We start from the raw sequence: 23065 nt of genomic DNA on the forward strand, positions 1-23065 counted from the left end.
GCATGGAGGGGTGGTCCCTGGGTCGGGATGTGGTGCTGTACTCCGTGTCTGGGCATGGCTGCCGTGAACTGCGGTGTCAGTACTGATGGGAAATCCGCCAGGACCCTGGTGAATTCGTCGTCGGACAGCGTTATGGAGTCCAGGTGTGGGGCTGGCAACTGTGCTTCACCCAGGGAGAACGTTTGAAAAGTCTTGGCGTGGACTAATCGCTTCCCTTGCAGGTCGACCAGCAGGTTGTGGGCTCGTAGAAAATCCGCCCCCAGGAGTGGTTGGGCCACGGCGGCCAGTGTGAAGTCCCACGTGAACCGGCTGGAGCTGAACTGTAGCTGTACCGTGCGGGTGCCGTAGGTTCGTATTGTGCTGCCATTTGCGGCCCTCAGGGTGGGTCCCGGTTCTCTGTTGCGGGTATCATAACTCGTTGGAGGTAAGACGCTGATCTCCGCTCCGGTGTCGACCAAAAAGCGGCGTCCCGACTGCTTGTCCCAGACGTACAGGAGGCTGTCCTGATGGCCAGCCGCCGTAGCCATCAGCAGGGTGGTCTGCAGCGGCGGGCCTCTGTGCTCCACCGCTGGTGGTAGAAACACCATTGTTCGTTGGGCTCACGGCTTTGTGATCTGTGCGACGGGCACCCCTCTCTCTTTCCTCGCATTCCACAGCACATCTGCTCGGGCCGCCACCTCCCGGGGGTTGCTGAAATCTGCGTCGGACAGCAGCAGGCATATGTCCTCAGGCAGTTGCTCTAGGAACGCCTGCTCAAACATGAGGCAGGGTTTGTGTCCTTCAGCCAGGGCCAGCATCTCGTTCATTAATGCTGACGGCGGCCTGTCTCCCAAACCATCCAGGTGCATTAAGCGGCGTGCTCATTCGTGCCGTGAGAGTCCGAAAGTCCTTATGAGCAGAGCTTTGAATGCTGTGTATTTGCCGTCCTCCGGGGGCGACTGTATAAACTCCTCAACTTGTGCAGCTGTCTCCTGGTTGAGTGAGCTCAGCACGTAGTAGTAGCGAGTGGACTCCGAGGTTATCTGCCAAATGTGGAACTGAGCTTCTGCTTGTTCGAACCATAAATGGGGTCGCAGCGTCCAGAAGCTTGGCAGTTTTAACGAAACTGCGTGAACAGATGCAGCGTCGGTCATCTCTGGTCCAAATATCGTTTGGGCTGTCGGGGTCACCAATTGTAGCGGTGTGCTACACACAGCGCTAGAATAACCACACGGAGTCAGTGAGTTAGAGTTGCGATGAAAGAGATTTATTCAAACTTTGCGGCCTGCTTTAAAGCCTTCCCGTTCCCGCCCTCCCTGGGGCGGGACTGCTGTGGGGAATGCATATTCCCAAACCCTTTCTGCGCGCGGGATTTTCCCCCTGCTGGTGAAGATGGCCTGGCGCCCTTTTTGGGGCCGGCCCTCTGCCTGCGCGCGCTGTTGTGAGCCGGTTCGTGTGTGCCAGAAAGTGGGTCGCCACGCTATCTCTTTCAGCTCCATGCATAAATTACCACTGATCTTCCAGAGGACCAATATTGTCCTTTGCTCTTAATATGTCTATAGAGCCCCTTGGGTTTATATCAATTACAATGTGGATAAAATGTTGTCAAAGTGGATGGATTGGAAGTCTGAGATTATCGGCAGAAGAACTAGAAATGGCATTTTTTTTGTGAGTTGGACTATGCCTCCTGAATGAGCACTCAAAGCAATTTCAAAGTAACTCTCAAAAGAGAACTTGGCAAATGTTTTTATGGCAGGATCTCAGGAGAGAAAAAGGGGATGGAACTAATTGGGGAGCTCTAACCAAAAGTTCAGCACAGGTACTTTGGGCTGAATGAACTTTTCATTCAGATTAGTTCATCTTTTTTTGAACTAGTCCATCACTTCTAGGTCTCCTAATTAGAGGAGCTAAATTTAAGATTATTGCAGGAAAAGAAAGATTTAAAAGATCCGGGTGCAAAATATGTAATTTCTCCATCATGCCTTTATTGTTTTTTAAAAATCTTATGACTCCTCTAGAGTTGGTAATAATTTTACTCTGTATTGTAGTTTTAAAACGTGACTTATTAAGAAAGTGATATCTGTGGATTCATAGAGTCAGAGTGATAATAGCACAAAAACAGGTCCTTCAGACATGTCTGTCTGTGCCAACTGCTTTACCCACCTACACCAATCCCATTTGTCCGCATTTGGACTGTATCCCTCTATGCCTTGAAGTGTCTTAAGTGCTTCTTAAACATACTAGCTAGTTCAATATGTTTCCATTTCTTTGGTAGTCCGCACCGGTTATCCTCCTCAAAGAGGGGACAGATACTTCGCAAGGGACTCCACAGCTGGTCAGCAACATTAATGCCTGTCAGGTTATTGCTGAGGCCATTCGAACCACGCTGGGGCCACGTGGGATGGACAAACTGATTGTGGATGACAGAGGTAAAGGCACTGCGCAATGTGTTGTGCTGTTTCTATCTTTACAGATCTGTGTAACATGCTTGAGAAATGCTGGGGAGCTGATCCAGATTGGTTGAATTGAGAGAACTTCCCTGATGATTTCTATTTCATTGCAATATTTAGGGCCATTGAGCAGGGTCTGCCAGTCAGTGTACAGTTGATGCAATGGATTCAAATAACCATTGCCTGTTCTGCTGTAGTAACTTTAGTTTTATTCATCTTTCAGTAGCTTTTACTCTTAAATTTGCATTGTTACTGTTTTACTTTATTTTACCTCAATGCACTGTGCAATGATTTGATTTGTATGAATAGTATGTTAGATAAGCTTCTCTCTGTGTCTGTGACAATAGTAATAAACCAATACCAAAACCATTGTTTGTTGAGGGAAGGCAACCTCTTCCTATGTTGAGGTGGGGAGTTGTGTTACTAGAAAACAGCCCTGTCCAATTTTCCGTAACTTCAAGCTGTGAGGCGTCACGGTAGCACAGTGGTTAGCACAATGTTTTACAGTACCTGCCCCCCGCTGCCTGTAAGGAGTTTGCATGTTCTCCTCGTGACCGCATGAGTTGCTTCCGGGTGCTCTGATTTCCTCCCACAGTCCAAAGACGTACCGGTTGGTAAGTTAATTGGGCATTATAAATTGTCCTGTGATTAGGCTAGGGTTAAATTGAGGGTTGCTGGGTAGTACGGCTCAAAGGGCCAGAAGAGCCTATTCTGCACTGTACCTCAGAGTCATAGAAAAGTACAACACTGAAGCAGACCCTTCGGCCCTTCTAGGCTATGTCAAACCATTTAAACTGCCCACTCCCATCAACCTTTCTACTCTTAGCTCAATAAATAAACATAAATCATCCATGCTTACTTCAAGAAGTGCAAGATTTAAAAAAAAATGCTTGTGTTGATTGATTTACTTTTTATGCAGGCATTCTGTCTGAGCGTATTATTCAGTCTTTTGGTAGTGATTTCTGAATTTCGTAAAGCTGAATGGCCATAATGCATGAGTCATCTGTGTTGCAAGCAGAGATGGTGCTGTTCCCAAATCACCTTACACTGCAGTTCACCCCAAACTCTTACAATGCCCCTTGCAGAGTATCCAGCTCAGTTATGCTGGACCAACTTGGCATCTCAGCTGATGTGTACTACATAATTGGCAAGGTTTCTGTATATTGCTATTGTGTACGTACAGTTTATTTTCCCATTCTGGGAGTTCACAATTTCTCGCACAATCGCAAGTTTAATTCTGCATTTTTATTTAAAGGGAAAGCGACCATTTCAAATGATGGGGCCACCATCTTGAAGCTGCTCGATGTTGTTCATCCAGCTGCAAAGATCCTCGTAGATATTGCAAAATCACAGGATGCTGAGGTAAAACCAGCTGCTTTACCCCCACTTGTGGTTGGAATCACAAACTTCATAGCTACCAGAGTTTTTGATAAACAGCTACAAAATGGTGGAGGAACTCAGCAGGCCAGGCAGCATCTATGGAAAAAAGTACCTGCTTGTTCTGGCGGACGGAGCGTAGATGCTCGGCAAAGCAGTCTCCCATTTCGATGTGTTACCACCCACTTTAATTCCGCTTCCCATTCCCATTCTGATATGTTTACCCATGTCCTCTTCCGCTGTTGGGATAAGGCCACACTTAGTTTGGAGGAACAACGCTTTATATTCCATTTGGGTAGCCTCTAACCCAATGGCATGTACATCGATTTCTCAAATTTCCAGTAATGCCTCCACCCCCCCCCCCACCACCACTTCCCATCCCCTTGTCCCTCTCTCATGTTATCTCCTTGTCCCTCCCCCTTTATTCTTTTTTCCATGGCCTTCTGTCTCTTTCACCAATCAACTTCCTAACTCTTTGCTTCATCCCACCCCTCCAAGTTTCACCTATCATCTGGTGTTCCTCTCTTCCCTCCCCCCACCTTTCAAATCTACTCCCCAGCTTTTGTTCTCCAGTCCTGCCGAAGAGTTTCAGCTTAAAACATCGACTCTACTTTTTTCCATAAATGCTGCTTGACCTGCTGAATTACTTCAGCATTTTGTGTGTTTTGCTTGGATTTCAGGTATCTGCAGACTTTTTCTTGTTTGTGAGAGTATTTGATAGTTGTAGATCAGATATATATCACCTATATTGTAAAGAGGGTTCTACAACAGGTAATCAACACTACCCAATGCATTATCGGCACCAGCCTACCTGCCATACAGAAAGGTGCTGGTAACATCATGAAGGATGCCACCCACCCTGATCATGAACTGTTTCTCCCACTCCCGTCAGGTAAGAGGTTATGCAGCATCCGCACCATGATCACAAGTTACTTCCCCAAGCACTAAGATTGATCAACACCTCCACCCACTAACCCACCCCTCCAAATCTACATATACATCATCTAGCTTTGCCTTATGTACATATAATCAGTTGAGGAATATAATAGTTACTTGTACATTGTGTTTTATAGGATTATTTTTATATTTATATTTGTTGTGTTTTTTATTGTGTTTTGTGTTTTTTTATGTTTCATTTTATCCAGAGTAACAATCATTTCGTTCTCCTTCACACTTGCGTACTGAAGAATGACAGTAAATAATCTTGAATACAAAGTAGGTATATTGACTGTTCTTCTGTTTCCAGGTGGGCGATGGGACCACTTCAGTTACTCTGCTGGCTGCAGAATTCCTAAGGCAGATAAAATCGTATGTGGAAGAGGGGCTTCACCCACAGATAATTATCCGAGCCTTTCGTACAGCCACCCAGCTGGTAGTGTACTTATTCAGTAATTTTACAATGGATGTCTAAGATTTGTCATTGTCTTTCTGAAATAGTATTTACAAAGTTGGTGTTTCTCCTATCTTGCACAAAAAACTATTCACACGCATTACTGCCGTCCTCTGAAAAGTACATTTACTGTGTGGCTCATGTTGCAGTACAGGGACAGGCCTTGCGACCCGCCATCGCTGTGCTGTAATATAAGCCACATATCATGTAGTTAACGATATGTGGGTGCAGACCACGGTGCCTGTCTAAACTAACTCTGTCTGCTTGCATGGCCCTGTTGGTCTACTTCTCACTAGATCTCTCTGTATGTCCATGCTTTTAAGAATTTTGCCTTTCACTGAAGACCTTCCCTTGCATTTGATCTGCCAAAATGCATCACCTCCCATTTAAGACCATAAGATATAGGAGCAGAATTAGGCCATTTAGCGCATCGTGACTGCTCCACCATTTCATCATGGCTGATCCAATTTTCCTCTCAGCCCCAATCTCCTGCCTTCTCCCTGTGTCCCTTCATGCCCTGACTAATCAAGAATCTGTCAATTTCTGCCTTAAATATACATAAAGACGGCACAAAGAATTACACAGATTCACCATTCTCTGGCTAAAGGTATTCCTCCTCAACTTCATTCTAAAAGGATGCCCCTCTATTCTGAGCCTATGTCTTCTGGTCTTAGACTTTCCCACCATAGGAAACATATTCTCCACATCCACTCTATCAAAGCCTTTCACCATTCTATAGGTTTCAATGAGGTCAGCCCTCATTCCTCTGAATTCTAGTGAATACAGGCCCAGAGCCATCAAATGTATGGAATTGAGTGGGATCTGGGATCCGCCATGATGGAATGGTGAAGCAGACTCAGTGGGCTGAATGGCCTAATTCTGCTGCTATGGCTTATGGTCTAAATGCTGTTCATTCGACAAGCCATTCAACCCTGGAGTCATTTTTGTGAACATCCTTTGAACCCTCTCTAGTTTCAGCACAACCTTTCTAAGATAAGGGGCCCAATACTCGAAGTGAAGTCTCACCAGCGCTTTATAAAGTTTCAACATTACATCCTTGCTTTTACATTCTAGTCCGCTTGAAATGAATGCTAACATTGCATTTGTCTTCCTCACCACAGACTCAACCTGCAAATTAACCTTTAGGGAATCCTGCACAAGGACTCCCAAATCCCTTTGCAATTCAGTTTTGTTTTTGTATTTTCTTTCTATTTAGAAAATAGTCAACCCTTTAATTTCTTCTACCAAAGTGCATGACCATACACTTCCCGACACTGTATTCCACCTGTCATTTCTTTGCCCATTCTCCTAATATGTTTAAGTCCTTCTGTAGCCACTCTACTTCCTCAAAACTACCTGATCTTCATATCATCTGCATTCATTCCAAATCATTGACATATAACGTAAAAAGAATTGGTCCCAACACAGATTCTTGTGGAACACCACTAGTCACCAGCTAGTCAGAAAAGGCTACCTTTATTCCCAGTCTTTACTCCTGCCAATCAGCCACTGCTTTATCCATGCTAGAATCTCACCTGTAGCTTGTTAAGCAGCTTCATGCATGGCACCTCATCAAAGGCCTTCTGAAAGTCCAAGTACACAACATCAGCTGATTTTCCTTTGTCTATCCTGCTTGTTACTTCTTCAAAGAATTCCAACAGATTTGTCAGGCAAGATTTTCTCGAGGAAACCACGCTGACTACGGCCTATTTTATCATGTCCCTTCAAGTACCCTGAGACCTTATCCTTAATAATCAATTCCAACATCCTCCCAACCACTGAGATCAGACCAACTGGCCTATAGTTTCCTTTCTCCTGCCTCTCTCCTTTCTTGTAGAGTGACATTTGCAATCTATCATTCTTCTGGAACCATTTCAAAATCTAGTGATTTTTGAAAGATCATTACTAATACCTCCATGATCTCTTCAGCCACCTCTATCAGAATTCTAGAGTGTACACCATAATCTGGTCCAGGTGACTTTATCTACAGGAGGCAACTGGAACCTCCACCATACTGCTAGTGTCTTCCACAGTGAAGAACGGAACAGAATAGTTCATCCACTATTTCGTGGTTCCTCATTACTACCTCTCCAGCATAATCTTCCTACAGTCCGATATCCACTCTTGCCTCTCTTTTACCTTTAATGTATCTTAAGAAACTTTTGGTATTCTCTTTAATAATATTGGCTAACTTACATTCATATTCCATCTTTACCTTCTCAATGACTTTTTCTGTTGCCTTCTGTTGATTTTTAAAAGCTTCCCAATCTTCTAACTTCCCACTAAACTTTGCTCTATTATATCTCTTCAGCTTTGACTTCTCTTGTTCGGCATGGTTGTGTCATCTTTCCCTTAGAATACTTCTTCCTCTTTGGGATGTATATATATTCTGTGCCTTCCAAATTGCTTCAAAAATTCCAGCCATTGCTGCTCCGCCCGTATCCCTGCCAGTGTTCTTTTCCAATCAATTCTGACCAACTCCACTCTCATGCCTCTGTAATTTCCTTTACTCCACTGTAATATTGATACATCTGCTTTAGCTTCTCCTTCTCAAATTTCAGGGTGACTTCTATCATATTATGATCACTTGCCCCTAAGAGTTCTTTTACCTAAGGTCTAGTCAATTCTGGTTCATTGCACAACACCTAATCCAGAATACCTGATCTTCCAGTGGACTCAACCATGAGTTGCTCGAAAAAGCCATCTCATGGGCTTCCTAGAAATTCCCCCTCCTGTAATCTAGCACCAACCTGATTTTCCCAATCTACTTGCGTATTGAAGACCCCCATGACTATTACCCTTTTGGCATGCATTTTCTATCTCCCATTTAATTTGTAGGCCATATCCTTACTGCTGTTTGGGGGTCTGTATACCCTTGCAGTTCCTTAGCTTGATCCACAATGATTCAACACCTTCAACACCTATGTCACCTCCTAATGATTTGATTTCAGTTTTAACCAACAGAGCAACGCCACCCCCTCTGCCTTCTTGCCTATCCTTTCAATATAATGTGTGTCCTTGGACATTAAGTTCCCAGCTATTATCTTTCAGCCTACAACATCATACCTGCTAATCTGCAACTGTGCTGCTAGTTCATCTACCTTATTCTGAACACTCCACGCATTCAAATACAACACCTACAGTCCTGTATTCACCCTTTTTGATTTTGTCCACCTTTTATACTGCAACTCATCCTGTGGACTACAGTTTTGCCCTATCAACAACCTCTCCTCACTACAGATTGCCTCTGTTTATAAACTAGCTACCTCATCTTCAGCGCTATCATCTGTCTTTCTTGCATTTAAGTATAGGCAGCTCAGGACACTAGTCGCACCACGTTCAACCTTTTGATTCCTAACTTTGTCTGAAGTCTTGCCAACATCTGCCTCCGCAACCTCTCCATGAATTGATCTGGCACTCTAGTTGCCATCCCCCCTGCAACTCTAGTTTAAATCCCACCGTGCAGCATTAACAAACCTTCCTACATGGATATTAGTCCCTCTCCCGTTCAGGTGCAAAATGTTCTTTCTGTACAGGTCCCACTTTCCCTGGAAGAGAGCCCATTGGTCCAAAAATCTTATCCTCTCCCTCCTTTACCATCTCCTTAGTCATGTATTAAATTCTATAATCTTCCTGGCTCTGGCCTCACTAGCACGTGGCATGCATAGCAATCTTGAGACCACAATCCTGGAGGTCCTGCCCTTTAACTTAGCACCTAACTCCCTGTCCAGAACCTTGTCACGTATCCTACCCATGTGTCGTTAGTATCTACAAGGACCACGACTTCTGGCTGTTCACCCTCCCACTTAAGAATGCTGAGGACCCAATCTGCAATTTCCCAGACCCTGCCACCCAAGAGGCAACATTCCATCCTGGAATCTTGTTCTTAACCACAGAACCGCTTTTCCGTTCTCCTATTAACGAATCCCCTATCACTACAGCAACCCTCTTCTCCCCCCCTTCCCTTCTGAGTCACAGAGGCAGACTCAGTGCCAGAGACCCGACCACTGTGACTTTCCTCTGTTAGGCCATTCCCACCGTCCCCCACTCACCCCTGCCGACAGTATCCAAAGTGATATTTCTGTTGTTAAGTGGGATGGCCACAGGGGTACTCTGCACCTTGGGTGTAACTATATGTCCTATCTATTACCCTGTTCGCCTCCCAAATGATCTGGAGTTCATCCAGTTCCAGCTCCAACTCCTAACGTGGTTTGTTAGAAGTTGTAGCTGGATGCACTTCTCACAGTTATAGTCTTCAGGGTCACTGGAGGCCTCCCTGCCTTCCCACATCAAGAAGAATGTTTCAGTATCCTCCGTTTAATCCCTGCAGTTCCAGCTGAACTGATCGAAAAAGGAGAAGGGAAAAACTTGAGCTTTTCTTTCCTTGCTTTCTCTTTGTGAAGCCTCAAAGAGCTAAAGCCTTAAAATCACCACTCTGACTATTCTATTCAGATGACGGCTGCTGCGCTTGCCCCGCCTTCCTTTAATTTGCTCTTACTAATCAATCCCAAACACCGATCGGCTGCTGGTTAAAGTTCTATTATGCTACCGTGACCCACTCCTGCCTTTCATCCTTGGTCAGTGGACCTAATTGAAGTCCCCACCTCTCCAGACTTCTGATGTCTGGCTTGGCTGCTGGTCAAAGCTCTGTTTGTCTAAGGTTTGCACTATAGAATTCCCTCCCTTTACATTTTGTTCTCCTTTGCAAATACATTTGAAATTTACTTTGGAATGAACAGTTTTGAAGTTCTTCTTGTATTTTCTTCTTGCTATGGTGTTGATCTTTACCACTTTTGCTCGTGTGACATAGTTTGAGATATCTTATTCTAAATAAATGATATTAACAACGGAGAGATTCTCTGATCTGGTATTGCATTCACAATAACAGATCTTTCCTTGAAGATTCATATTGGGACACACACAATGTGGTCAGCACTCTTTAGGTCAGGCAGCATCTATGGAGTCTACATTTTGGGCCGAGACTGTTCTTCAGGGCTGTTTGTCAGTTGACCAGTATCAATGTCTCATGTAGACATTGCTAAGCAGATTATCAGGTCACTATCACGTTGCTCCATTTGTCAACTTGCATGTAGGTTGGTTGCATTCAACAATACAACTTAAGGCATTATGGCTGTAAAGTGCTTTTAGAGGTCCTGAGTTTGTCCTCCACATGTACCTCAAGTGTTAGGTACACTCAGCAAAGTAGTTTAGTGTTATAAACTTTAGTATTATCATCTTGAACTGTGTGTATGATTTTATATTTTTTGTTTGTGGAACAGGCTGTGGAAAAAATTAAAGCCATTGCTGTAACTGTGAAGAAAGATGACAAGGAGTAAGTGATCTGCCTCTGATTACATTGGTCTACTATGTCTACTACCTAGTGGCTTACTAGGAATATTCACATCTGAGTTTGGTGATACTGTTATAGTTTACCATAGAGTGAATGAGTGACTATTACCCACAGTCACCACTCAGTAATTATTTGAAGCAATATTTGATAATCTAAAAACGGTATTAACAAGTACGTTGTTCAAGTTGAAGTTAATTGTAATTCAACTATACACAATACATATGTATACAGCTAAACGAAACAGCATCCCTCAGGGGCCAAGGTGGGGCACAGTATTTACAGTAATGACACCACATACTGTCACACAACAAGGCCCTGAGTGAGACAGCCTGATGGTTGATGGCGCATGGGACGTTGTCCAAGAGCCACGTTTCAGCAAAAAACAAGTACTCGGCAGTTCCTCATTTCACACGTTCTATCGATGTATGAGTTAGGGTTAGAAACTTGAAGACATACTTTGTTGGCGACAGAAGCATGGCGACACTTACGGGCTGCTCCTAGCACAATCCTCAAACTATGAGAGAATACATATGTATTTCACGGTGCGTTTTGAAGTAGAGGTGACAAATGAAACGAACCTGTAAATCCTTCTGTACTAATAGAGGATGAACTTGCTGCTTTGTTTTTATTTTAGTCCTTTCAACAGTTTTGTTTCTTCTCTCCTGTCTCGTGTAGGCAACAACGAGAGCTCCTTGAGAAATGTGCAGCTACGGCCCTCAGCTCCAAGCTGATTGCTTTGCAGAAAGATTTCTTCTCCAAGATGGTGGTAGATGCGGTGATGATGTTGGATGATCTCCTCCCACTGAAAATGATTGGAATGAAGAAAGTTCAAGGAGGTGGTTTGGAGGTCAGTGTGACTGCGGGTGACAACTAGTTTTAAATGGTAGCTTAGTGATTTTCTTAAAAGATTTCCTATAATTAAATGCATTTGTATTTCATCCCTCTGTGAAGACAAGAAGCTTTTATCGACGTGACATACCAACGCTTGAACCTGTTTAAATTTTTTGTTTCAAAAATATACTTCTTCATGTTGAAAGCCGATAGTCGTGCCCATTTTACGTGTCCTGATAATGGAATACCACAGCACAGAAACAAAACCTTTGGCCCATCTAGTTCCTGCTGAATTGTTACTCTGCTTAGTTCCATTGACCTGCATCGGCATCAGGGTCCTCCATACCCCTCCCATCTATGCACTGATCCAAATTTCTTTTAAATGTTGCATTTGAACCACGTTCATCACTTAGCTGGCAGCTTGTTTCTGTTTTCCTGAGGTGTTTTGTCATTGTCTGTGTTCTGGATTACTCTCAGTGCCACGTGCTTGCCAGGGCAGGAATATGATATTGGTACACATGAATGAGTGGCTGAGGAAGTGGTGCAGAGGGCAGGGTTTCAGATTTCTAGATCATTGGGATCTCTTCTGAGAAAGGTATGACTTGTACAAAAAAGACAGGGACCCAATGCGGGTAGGTTTGCTGAAGCTGTTGCAGAGGGTTTAAACTAAGTTGGCATGGGGCAGGAACCACGGTGATAAGACTCAGGGAGTAGTAGTTGGTATACAACTTGATGCAGTTTGTAGTGGGACTGTGAGGAAGGACAAGCAGATGATGGGGCAAAATTGCAGTCAGTGGGTTGAGGTGAAGTGTAATATGGGGCAAAATCAAAAAGGGTGATGAATATAGGACTGAAAGTTATATTTGAATGCATACTGTATACAGAATAAAGTAAATGATCTTGTAGTGCAGTTAGAGATTGGCAGGTATGACATTGTGGGCATGACTGAAAGAAGATCGTAGTTGTGAGCTTAACAACCATGGATACACTTTGTATTAAAGGGACAGGCAGGTAGACAGAGGGGTGGGATGGTTCTGTTGGTTAAAAAAAAATGAAGTTAAATCCTTAGAAAGAGGTGACTTAGGATCGGAAGACATGGAATTAAGCAATTGCAATGGTTAAAAGACCCTGATGAGAGTTATGTATGGGCCTCTAAACAGTAACCAGGATGTGGGATATAATTTTCCATGGGAAATAGGAAAAGCCTATAATAAGGGCAATATAATAACTCTTTCAAATCTCTTACTAGCTCTTCCTTCAGTTAGTCCTGACGAAGGGTCCCAGCCTGAAATGTCGACTGTACCTCTTCCTAGAGATGCTGCCTGACCTGTTGCGTTCACCAGCAACTTTGATGTGTGTTGCTAATAAGGGCAGTGTTAAGATAGTCATGGGGAATTTCAGTATGCTGTTAGATTGGGAAAATCAGGTTGGTGCTGGATCCCAAGAGAGGGAATTTGTAGAATGACTATGAGATGTTTTATTTTAGAGCAGCTACGGTTGAGCCCACTAAGGAAAGGCAATTCTGGATTGGGTGTTGTGTATCAAGCCAGATTAGATTAGGGAACATAAGGTAAAGGAATCCTTCAGAGGCAGTAATGTGATAGGATTCATCCTTCAGATCTAGAGGGAGAAGATAAGTTCGGATGTATCAACACTACAGTGGAGTAAAGGGAATTGCGATTGGAGCTGTCCAAAGTTGATTTGAAGGGAACACTAGCAGGGATGACAGCAGAACAGCATTGGCTGGAGTTTCTGAGGGCAATTTACAAGTGGCTGGATAGATGCATCTCAAAACTGAAGAAGCATTCTAAAAGAAGGATGAAGCAACTGTCAAGGGAAGTCAAAGATAACATAAAAACAAAAGAAAGGGCATATAATATAGCAGAAATTAGTGGGAACTTTGAGGATTGGGAAGCTTTTAAACCAACAGAAGGCAACTAAAACAATAATGAGAGAAAAGATGAAATATGAAGAGAAGCTAGCCAATAATATCAAAGCGGATACCAAAAGTTTTTTTTTCCGGATATATAAAGAGTGAAAGAGGAGAGAGTGGGTATTAGACCACTGGAAAATGATGCTGGAGAGGTAGTAATAGGGGACAATGAAATGCTGGACGACACCAGCACAGTGAAAGACAACAGCAGTACGCCAGATATTCAAGAGTGTCAGAAGGCAGAAGTTGGTAGTACAAAGGTTAAGGTGCTAGGGAAGCTGAAAGGTCTGAAGGTAAATAAGTCACCTGGAAAAGATGGACTACAGCCTGGGGTCTGCTATTTGTTACGATCTTTTAAGAATCACTAGATTATGGCATGGTTCTGGAGGACTCTTTAAGAAGGGAGCGAGGGAGAGGAGGGAAATTATAGGCCAGTTAGCCTGACTTCAGTAGTTGGGAAGATGTTGAAATCTTTTGTTAAGGATGAGGTTTCGGGGTACTTAAAGGCATATGATAAAATGGGCAGTTGTAAGCATGATTTCCTTAAGGGGAATTCTTGCCTTTCAAATCTGTTGGACTTTGAGGAAATAACAGGCAGGATAGATGAAGGAGAATTAGTGAGTCTTGTTCATTTGGAATTTCAGAATGCCTGTGATAAGCAGCCACATAACAAGAGCCCATGGTAGTACAAGAAAGATATTAGCATGGATAGAACTTGGCTAATTGACAGGAGGCAAAGAGTTGGAATAAAGAGAGCTTTCTCTGGTTGGCTTCCAGTGACGACTGGTGTTCTGTAGGGGGCAATATTCGGTTTGCTTCTTTTCATGTTATATGTCAGTGATTTGGATGATGGAATTAAAAGTTGCTGGTGAGTGCAGCAGGCCAGCAGCATCTCTAGGAAGAGGTAACGAGATGCTGCCTGGCCTGCTGCGGTCACCAGCAACTTTTATCTGTGTTGTTTGAAATTCCAGCATCTGCAGATTTCCTCATGTTTGGATGATGGAATTGATGGCTTTGTGGCCAAGTTTGCAGACGATGCAAAGATTGGTGGAGGGGTAGGTAATGTTGAGGAAACAGAGTCTGCAGAAGAACTTGGACAGATTGGGGGAATGAGTAAAGAAGTGGCGAATAAAATATAGTGTTGGGAAGTGTATGGTCATGAACTTTGGTAGAAGGAATAAAGATGTAGGCTATATTTTAATCGGTGACAAAGTTAGAAAATCAGAGGTGTAAAGGGACTTGGGAGTTCTCGTGCAGGATTCCCTGAAGGTTAACTTGCATGTTGAGTCAGTTGTAAGAAAGGTAAATGCAATGTTAGGGTTTATTTCGAGAGGACTAGAATATAAGAGAAAGGTTATGATGCTGAGGGTTTATAAGCCATTGGTCAAACCGCACTTGGAGTATTGTGAACGGTTTTGGGCTTTTATCTTGGAAAAGATGTGCTGGAATTGGAGAGGGTCCAGAGGAGGTTCATGAGACCGATTCCAGGAATGGAAGGGTTAACATATGAGGAGCGTATGATGGCTCTGGGTCATCACTGGAGTTTAGAAGAATTAGTGGTACAGATCTCATTGAAACCTACTGAATTTTGAAAGGTCTAGATAGAGTGGATGCGGCGAGAATGTTTCCTATGAATCAGTCATGACGAAGCAGGCTCAATGAGCCAAGTGGCCTAATTCTGCTCCTATGTCTTACGGTTTAGTGATTGCATTTTTAAGAGTGTGTCTGATGTAAACTGAAGTTACAAACAAGAGAAAATGTGCAGATGCTGGAAATCCAAGCAACACACACAAAATGCTGGAGGAAGTCAGCAGGCCAGGTAGCATCTATGGAAAAGAGTACAGGTCACATTTTGGGCCAAGACTTTTCAGCAGGACAGCTGTGATTACATCTGTTTGTAATGATGATCATTGATAGTTGGTTGTATAACTTTCTCTGGTCTGAAGGCTATCTAGCATTATTTCTGTTCTTTGTCCTAATCAGATTTATAACTCTGCTCCCATTGCGCCTTTAATCTCATGATTATGAGATTGCTGTTGATGTGATGTATAATCAGATGTAATTTGTAAGTTTCTGCTCTTGTCTTTTTGAATTATCTCTTATTTTGTTTAAGACCTGCTGATCCTTCTTTTTCCATGAGCCCCTTAAGCTACATGCTGATATAATCATATTTTTTTTATTAACCAATAAATTATAAGGGAAACATGCAGGTCAGTCAGCATCCATGAGAGATTGCGTGGATTGAAAGCAGCCTTATTTAGTCTTGTGAATTTCTACATGCAGGTCCTTCCCGGATTATGACGGGGTTTCATTCCTGAGAACTGAACAATTTGTAAGTTAGAAATACAGCTGCCTGCAATAGAACATTGAACATTACAGCACAGTACAGGCCCTTCATTCCATGATGTTGTACCTGGCTTTTAACCTACGCCAAGATCAGTCTAACCTTCCCCTCCTGCTTAGCCTTCTTTTTTCTTTAATATTTTGTTTATATTTAAATCAAAATATAGACTAACTAAGAGCAATATGAAGTCCAATCAGGGCATTCAGATTTCTCTGCATGATGTAATGAAATTGCCACAAACTGAGATTCCCCACCTCCCCAGCCCCACAATAACCAAACCCCTACCCCACTGGTCTCTCAAGCACACAATGGTATGTAGGGGCTGTTCGTAAGTCAGGCACTGGAGGATCCACAATGTACTTCTGTCTCATCGTCACGTCCATCCATTCAACCATAAAACAAAGGAGCAGAGTTAGGCCACTTGGCCCATTGAGCATACTCCACCATTCCATCATGTCAGATTTATTATCTCTCTCAGCCCCATTCTCCTGCCCTCTACTCCCCCTCTCCCCCCATAACCTTTTGCACCCTTGCTAATCAAGAACCTATCAACCTCTGCTTTAAATATACCCAATGACTTGGCCTCCACAGCCATCTATGACAATGAATTCCACAGTTTCACAACCCTCTGCCTAAAGGAATTCCTTCTCATCTCTGTTCTAAAGGGACATCCTTGTATTCTGAGGCTGTGTCTGGTCCCTGACCATTTTATTTGAATTATTAGTTAAGACTGGGTGGTCTGGTTGCTGATGATCTTGCACATGTTAATATTTGACCTTCTGCACGTGTATAAACAATGCTGGACCACTCATCAATTGTCACTCTGTCCCATCATAATGTGGAAATTGCCAGCTTTAGTGAAATTCTCTCATCTTTGGTCTTAACCACAGGAATCTCAATTGATTGCTGGTGTCGCCTTCAAGAAAACGTTCTCTTACGCTGGATTTGAAATGCAGCCCAAGAAATACGACAAGCCAAGGATTGCCCTACTGAATGTGGAACTGGAACTCAAAGCTGAGAAAGATAATGCAGAGATTCGGGTGGACAATGTTGAGGTCAGTGCTGTGGAGAACAGATCAGTTTTTAATTCCATTCTGTGTTTGTGCAGTGGGTGGAGGGAATGTGTAGTTTAGAGCTATTATTTATTGAGATCAGTGCAGAATAGGCCCTTCGAGCCATACCACCCAGCAATCCCATGATTTAATCCTAGCCTAATCATGGGATAATTTACAATGACCAATTAACCCAGCAACCAGTAGCTCCTTGGACTGTGGGAGGAAACCAGAGAAAACCCATCAAAGAGAGAAAGTACAAACTCATGACAGGCAGTGGCAGGAATTAAACCTGCGTCACCTGCAATGTTCCCTCTAATTTGTAATGACCAGTGTGTGCAAAAATCTTGTGCTATCCATTTTTTTGCCCAGTGCCAACAACAGGCACATGAATAATTTCTTCAATAAAAACAGTATAAATAAACCAGTTCTAAAATCTGCAGACAAATCATTGCAAACTCTACATTGTCAACACTGTCCACGTCAGAAATTGGAAAAGGAAGTGTGATTGCGTACGATCGTGAAATACACTTAACGTGCCAATGATGTAGAGGATGACAACCTTCTGTGCGCAGTTTAAATTCCTTTGTGCGCTAGTAGCAAAAGATGTTTATGCATACACACTTTAGAGAGAATATTGGTCGCCTGTACTATAACGCATTGTGCTCACCACTACGCTACCATGCAGCTCCATAGAATATAGCACAGTACAGCACAAGAACAGGCCCTTAAATTAGTAATCAAATGGCCAACGAATCTAATCTCTTCTACTGACGCACTATCCATATCCTTACATTTCCCTCACATTCGTGGGTCTATCTAGATGTATCTTAAATGTGCCTAATGTTTCTGCCTCTACCACCACCCAGGCAGCACATTCCAGGCACCCACTACTCCCTGTGTTTATATTTTTAAAAAATTAAAAACAACAACAACTTGCCCCTTCGCCTTTGAAATTACCCTCTCCCCCCCCACCACTCACCTTAAGTTCATGCCCTCTGGTTTTAGACATCTCAGTCCTGGGAAAAGATACTGTTTGTCTACTCTATCTATGCCTCTCATTATAAACCTTTATCAGATCTCCCCTTAGTCCCCGCTGCTCGAGAGAAAACAACCGAAGTTTGTGCAATCTCTTATCTGTTTACTAATTCCCATTACACTGCTGGGAAAAAATAGTACAGGGGTTGCAATATTGAGAATTCCTAATACTTCCAGAGGAGGTAGCTTCTGGAGGCCAGATCTTCAGTGATAGAGTCAAGAGGTTAATCTGGCCTTTACTGTGTCTAGTGCTTTCAGCTGTTTCTTAATATCCCATCTTAACTGTATTTGCACATTGGATACTGTACATCACATAAATCCTATCCAGTTAATCTGTTTACTCCCGGTCATTGGCATGTTGGTGGAAGATATCATCATTAGTCTTATTAAGTAGCACCAATGTCCAAAGTTCAAAATAAATTTATTATCAAAGTACATATATGTCACCATATACGACTTTTGAGATTCACCTTCTTGTGGGCAATTGTAAATAGAAAGAAATGATCAATGAAAAAGTACACACAATAGAGATAGACAAACAACCAATTTGCAAAATACAACAAATTGGGCAAATACAAAAAGAAAAGAAAGCACTAATTAATTAATAAACAAGCAATAAATATCAAGAACACAACTTGTAGAGCCTTTAAAAGTGAGTCTGTTGGTTGTGGAATCAGTTCAGTTGATAGGGTGAGTGAAGTTATCCCCACTGGTTCAAGAATCTGATGGCTGAGGGGTATTAACTGTTTCTGAACCTGTTGGTGTGGGACCTAAGGCTCATGTACCTCCTGTTGATGATGTCCACTTTGGATTCTACCAAATTCTCCACAAACATTGTGCAAAGAGGTGACCAGAATCGCACACATTACCGTAAGTGTAGAATAGCCAAGGCAACCGTGGACTGAGTGCTGCAGGAGCATTCAAAAACTAAACTCAGTGGTGTTGGATCCAGATGTTCTTTGGCAGTCAAGAATGAGGCTTAAAACTTGTCGATTATGACCATTTACTGTGTGTTGCAAGAGCAAAGAACAAATAGAAAAAGAGAACAAATTTGTGGTAGTTTTGTACAAAAACTATCTCCATCTAGAAGTATAACAACATTCCAACAGCAATTAAACTATAAAAAAGCCAGATTCAAGAGGTGTTACACCTGCTGTAGAAAAACTGCAAAGCTTCTTGAAAAATACAGAAGCAGGTATGCTACAATTACTGGAAATTCATGTATAGAGATGATTACGCCATTGGCATAGCGGTTAGTTCGACACTCCCAGCTCAGGGCGTCAGAGGTCAATTCCGATGCCCTCTGTAATAAAGTTTGTATGTTTTTCCCGTGTTTGGTGGGTTTCCTCCCACAGTCCAAAGACGTTCCAGTTAGTAGGTAAATTGATTATTGGAAATTGTCCTGTGATTAGGCTAGGGTTAAATTTGTGGGATGCTGGGTAACGTGGCTCGTTATATACTGTATTCATTTTTAATTAGAACTAATAATAGAACTAATTTGTGAGGAAAAATAGCAATTTTACACTATTATCCCACAGTGATAATCCAAGATAAAACAGCCATTGGTTAAAGTCACACTGCATACAAGTGTTGTGGTTGTCAGAAATTCATCATCACTCCTCTGCAGAAATTCTTCAGATCAATGTCTGTGGCCCAACCATCTTCATCTTATTGTCAATGATCTTCCTTCCAACATAGATCCAACAATGGGAGGGTTCACTGATGATTGCATAATGCTCAGTTTCATTTACCACTCCTCAGATGGGAGGCCTGGTCAGCATTTAGGAAAAGAGCACAGAAAGGCTAGACAATTTCCAACTAGAGATGGTCTAATCACCTACCCATGATTGTCAATGATCTCTGCCACGTACCCTGTCATCAACAACTTGGGGTCATCACTAACTGGAAACTATTTTCTAAATTAAAAAATCAGGGTCTTAGAAATCTTCGTCCAAGATTCCCTAAAGGTTAACATGCAGGTTGAGGCAGTGCTAATGAAATCAAATGCAATGTTAGCATTTATTTTGAAAGAACTAGAATATAAAAGCAAGGATGTAATGCTGAGGTTTTATAAAACCGTAAGACCACAAGACATGGGAGCAGAATTAGGCCATTTGGCCCATCAGGTCTGCTCTGCCATTCAATCATGGCTGATCCTTTTTTCCACCCCTTGCCCTTTTCCCATAACCTTTAATGCCGTGACCAATCAAGAACTTATCATTCTCTGCCTTAAATACACCGAACAACCTGGCCTCCACAGCTGCCTGTGGTAACAAATTCCACAAATTCACCACCCTTTGGCTAAAGAAATTTCTCTACATCTCTGTTTTAAATAGATGCCCTTCTATCCTGAGGCTGTGTCTCTCGCCCTAGAGTCCCCCGCCATGCAAAACATCCTTTCCACATCTACTCTGTCAAGGTCTTTCAACATTCGAAAGGTGTCAATGAGAGCCCACCCCCACCCTTTCATTTTCAGAATCATCCTTGTGAACCTCCTCTGAACCTTCTCCAATTACAGCACATCTTTTCTTAGGTAAGGAGCCCAAAACTGTTCACAATACTCAAGGTGAGGCCTCACCAGTGCCTTATGAAGCTTCAGCATCACATCCTTACTCTTGTATTCTAGACATCTGGAAATGAATGCGAACATGGCATTTGCCTTCCTCACCACCAACTGTACCTGCTAGTTAACCTTCAGGGGATTCTGCACCAGAACTCTCAAGTCCCTTTGTATCTCAGATTTTTGGATTTTTTCCCCATTTAGAAAATAATCTGCACATTTATTTCTACTACCAAAGTGCATGACCATGCATTTTCCAACATTGTATTTCATTTGCCACTTTCTTGCCCATTCTCCTAATCTGTCTTAAGTCCTTCTGTATCCTACCTGTTTTCTCAATATTATCTGCCCTCTCCACCAAGTTTTGGATAATCTGCAAACTTGACCGTATAGCTATCTATTCCATCATCTAAATCATTGATAATCAGCATAAAAATAAGCAGTCCCAACACTGACCCCTACTAGTCGCTGGAGGCCAACCAGAAAAGGATCCTTTTATTCCCACTCACTGTCTCCTACCAATAACCCATGCCAGTAACTTTCCTGTAATACCATGGGCTCTAACTTGGTAAGCAGCCTCCTGTGTGGCATCTTGTCAGAGGCCTCCTGTAAGTCCAAATATGCAACGTCCACTGCATTCCCTTTATCTATCCTACTTGTAATCTCCTCAAAGAATTCCAACAGGTTCGTCAGGCAAGATTTTCCCTTAAGGAAACCATGCTGACTTTGTCCTATCTTGTCCAATGTCACCAACTACTCCATAACCTCATCTTTAACAATTGACTAACATCTTCCCAACCACTGAGGTCAGGCTAACTGGTCTATAATTTCCTTTCTGCTGCCTTCCTCCTTTCCTAAGAGTGGAGTGACATTTGCAATCTTCTAGTCCTCTGGCACCATGCCGGAGTCCAGTAATTTTTGAAAGATCATTACTAATGCCTCTACAATCTCTACTGCTACCTCTTTCAGAATCCTAGGGTGCAATTCACCTGGTCTGGGTGATTTATGTACCTTTAGGTCTTTCAGCTTTTTGAGCACCTTCTCCCCTGTAATAGTAACTGCACTCACTTCTCTTCCCACACGGTCTTCAACATTGGGCACACTGCTAGTGTCTTCTCACAGTGAAGACATTGGTCAGACCACATTTTTGGAGTATTGTGGGCAGTTTTATGCCCTTTATCTAAAAAAATACATGCTGGCATTGTTGGAATCTATCCAGTCTTTCAAGTTGTCCCAGGTGTGCATTTAAGGAAAGACACTACCTCTCCTAGAGATGAAGTCTTTAGAGCTTCTGGTGCCATTTTGGTAGCTCTGGATTTTTATAGGATGGAGATGCTTGCCCATGTCCAACCTTCCTCCTTTCGCAGCCAGGCTTGGGACTGTCTATGATGGAGATAAAAACAGAAAATGCTGGCAGACAGAACAGGTAGCATCAGTGGCGAGAGAAGCAGAATTAATATTTCAGGTTGACTTCAAACACTGCCTCTGCTTCTTTCTGCACCGATTCTGCCCTACCACTGATAATTTCCAATGTTAGCCGATTCTTGACCACCCTGGTCAATCATACCAATGTATTTTACCACCCTGGTGCACCACACCACTTGTTTCCCCTCTTTACTTGAACCTGCTATTAACTAGTCTGGTTTCTTGTCCCTTCTAGGATTACCAGGCCATAGTTGATGCTGAGTGGAATATTCTTTATGATAAGCTTGAGAAGATCTACCAGTCCGGAGCGAAGGTTGTGCTGTCGAAGCTTCCCATTGGAGATGTGGCAACCCAGTATTTTGCTGATAGGGACCTGTTCTGTGCTGGCAGAGTACCAGAAGAAGATCTCAAGCGGACCATGATGGTCAGTGATTCCGCAGAGTTTAATGATAAACTGTTTGAATGGAAATGTGCTGTGTGAAGTGTGTACTTGATGTAACTTGGCTGTTGCTAGATCTGGGAATCAGATCCATGGGTGTCACTATGTATTGTGATTGATTTAAGATTAAAGATTGTCTAAGATCATTCCCAGTACACAAGTGCAAAGGAGAACAAAATAGTCATTACTCCAAGTCTGATGCAGCACAATAAGATAGGTAACACAACAGTAAAAAAAACATAGTAAATATAAGATAGCACATTAGGTCAATAGTATGTCCATAAAATGAAGCTAGACACATGGGTGTCTGTACATAAGGTGACTCTGACAGGAAATGATAATGTAGTAATGGTTGGGGCTGTTGGAGTGTGGAGGGGTGGGTTAGTTGGTGGAGATGCTGATCAGCCTTACAGATTGGGAAAAGTCACTGTTTTTGAGTCTGGTGGTCTTGGTGTGGATGCTGCATAGTTTCTTCCCTGATGGGAGTGGGACAAACAGTCCGTGAGCAGGGTGTGTGGTGATATTGTTCGCCTTTTCCCGACAGCTTTCATATATATGTCCTTGAGGGTAGGTAGGCTGGTGCTGGTGATGCTGTGGGCGGTTTTGACTACCTGCTGTGGAGCCTTTCTGTCCATTGTAGTGCAGTTACCACAACCTGTATTAAAAGGCCCGCTGCAATTGATAGGACCTCATCTCCATGAAATTGTTGATAAGAAATATAATAGCAAAAGCAAAGCTGTAGACTCTGGAAATCTGAATATCTTCCAAACTTTGAAAAAATGAGAAAGTTTCGGGGAAAGGCTACAAATGCTGCCTCACCCGAGTTCCTCCAACACTTTCTATTTTTAATACTTAATAAAATTGTCTGGGAGTTAATGAAACTGATGTTGATTCAAT

The 23065-nt window shown here is 42.8% G+C and overlaps 1 protein-coding gene across 1 annotated transcript in view; it reads left to right on the forward strand.

Annotated features, from left to right (window-relative positions):
- cct7 (chaperonin containing TCP1, subunit 7 (eta)) overlaps positions 1 to 23065 on the forward strand; it is a 40892-nt gene that overhangs the window by 10753 nt on the left and 7074 nt on the right. The window contains exons 2-8 of the mRNA XM_072256795.1: positions 2255 to 2408; positions 3685 to 3791; positions 5053 to 5178; positions 10476 to 10528; positions 11222 to 11393; positions 16545 to 16709; positions 21965 to 22153. Of these exons, the coding sequence (XP_072112896.1) occupies positions 2255 to 2408; positions 3685 to 3791; positions 5053 to 5178; positions 10476 to 10528; positions 11222 to 11393; positions 16545 to 16709; positions 21965 to 22153 (966 nt within the window). The remainder of the gene's footprint in view (positions 1 to 2254; positions 2409 to 3684; positions 3792 to 5052; positions 5179 to 10475; positions 10529 to 11221; positions 11394 to 16544; positions 16710 to 21964; positions 22154 to 23065) is intronic.

Source organism: Mobula birostris, chromosome 4 (genome assembly GCF_030028105.1).
Source record: "Mobula birostris isolate sMobBir1 chromosome 4, sMobBir1.hap1, whole genome shotgun sequence".
Taxonomy (NCBI): Eukaryota; Metazoa; Chordata; class Chondrichthyes; order Myliobatiformes; family Myliobatidae; genus Mobula; species Mobula birostris.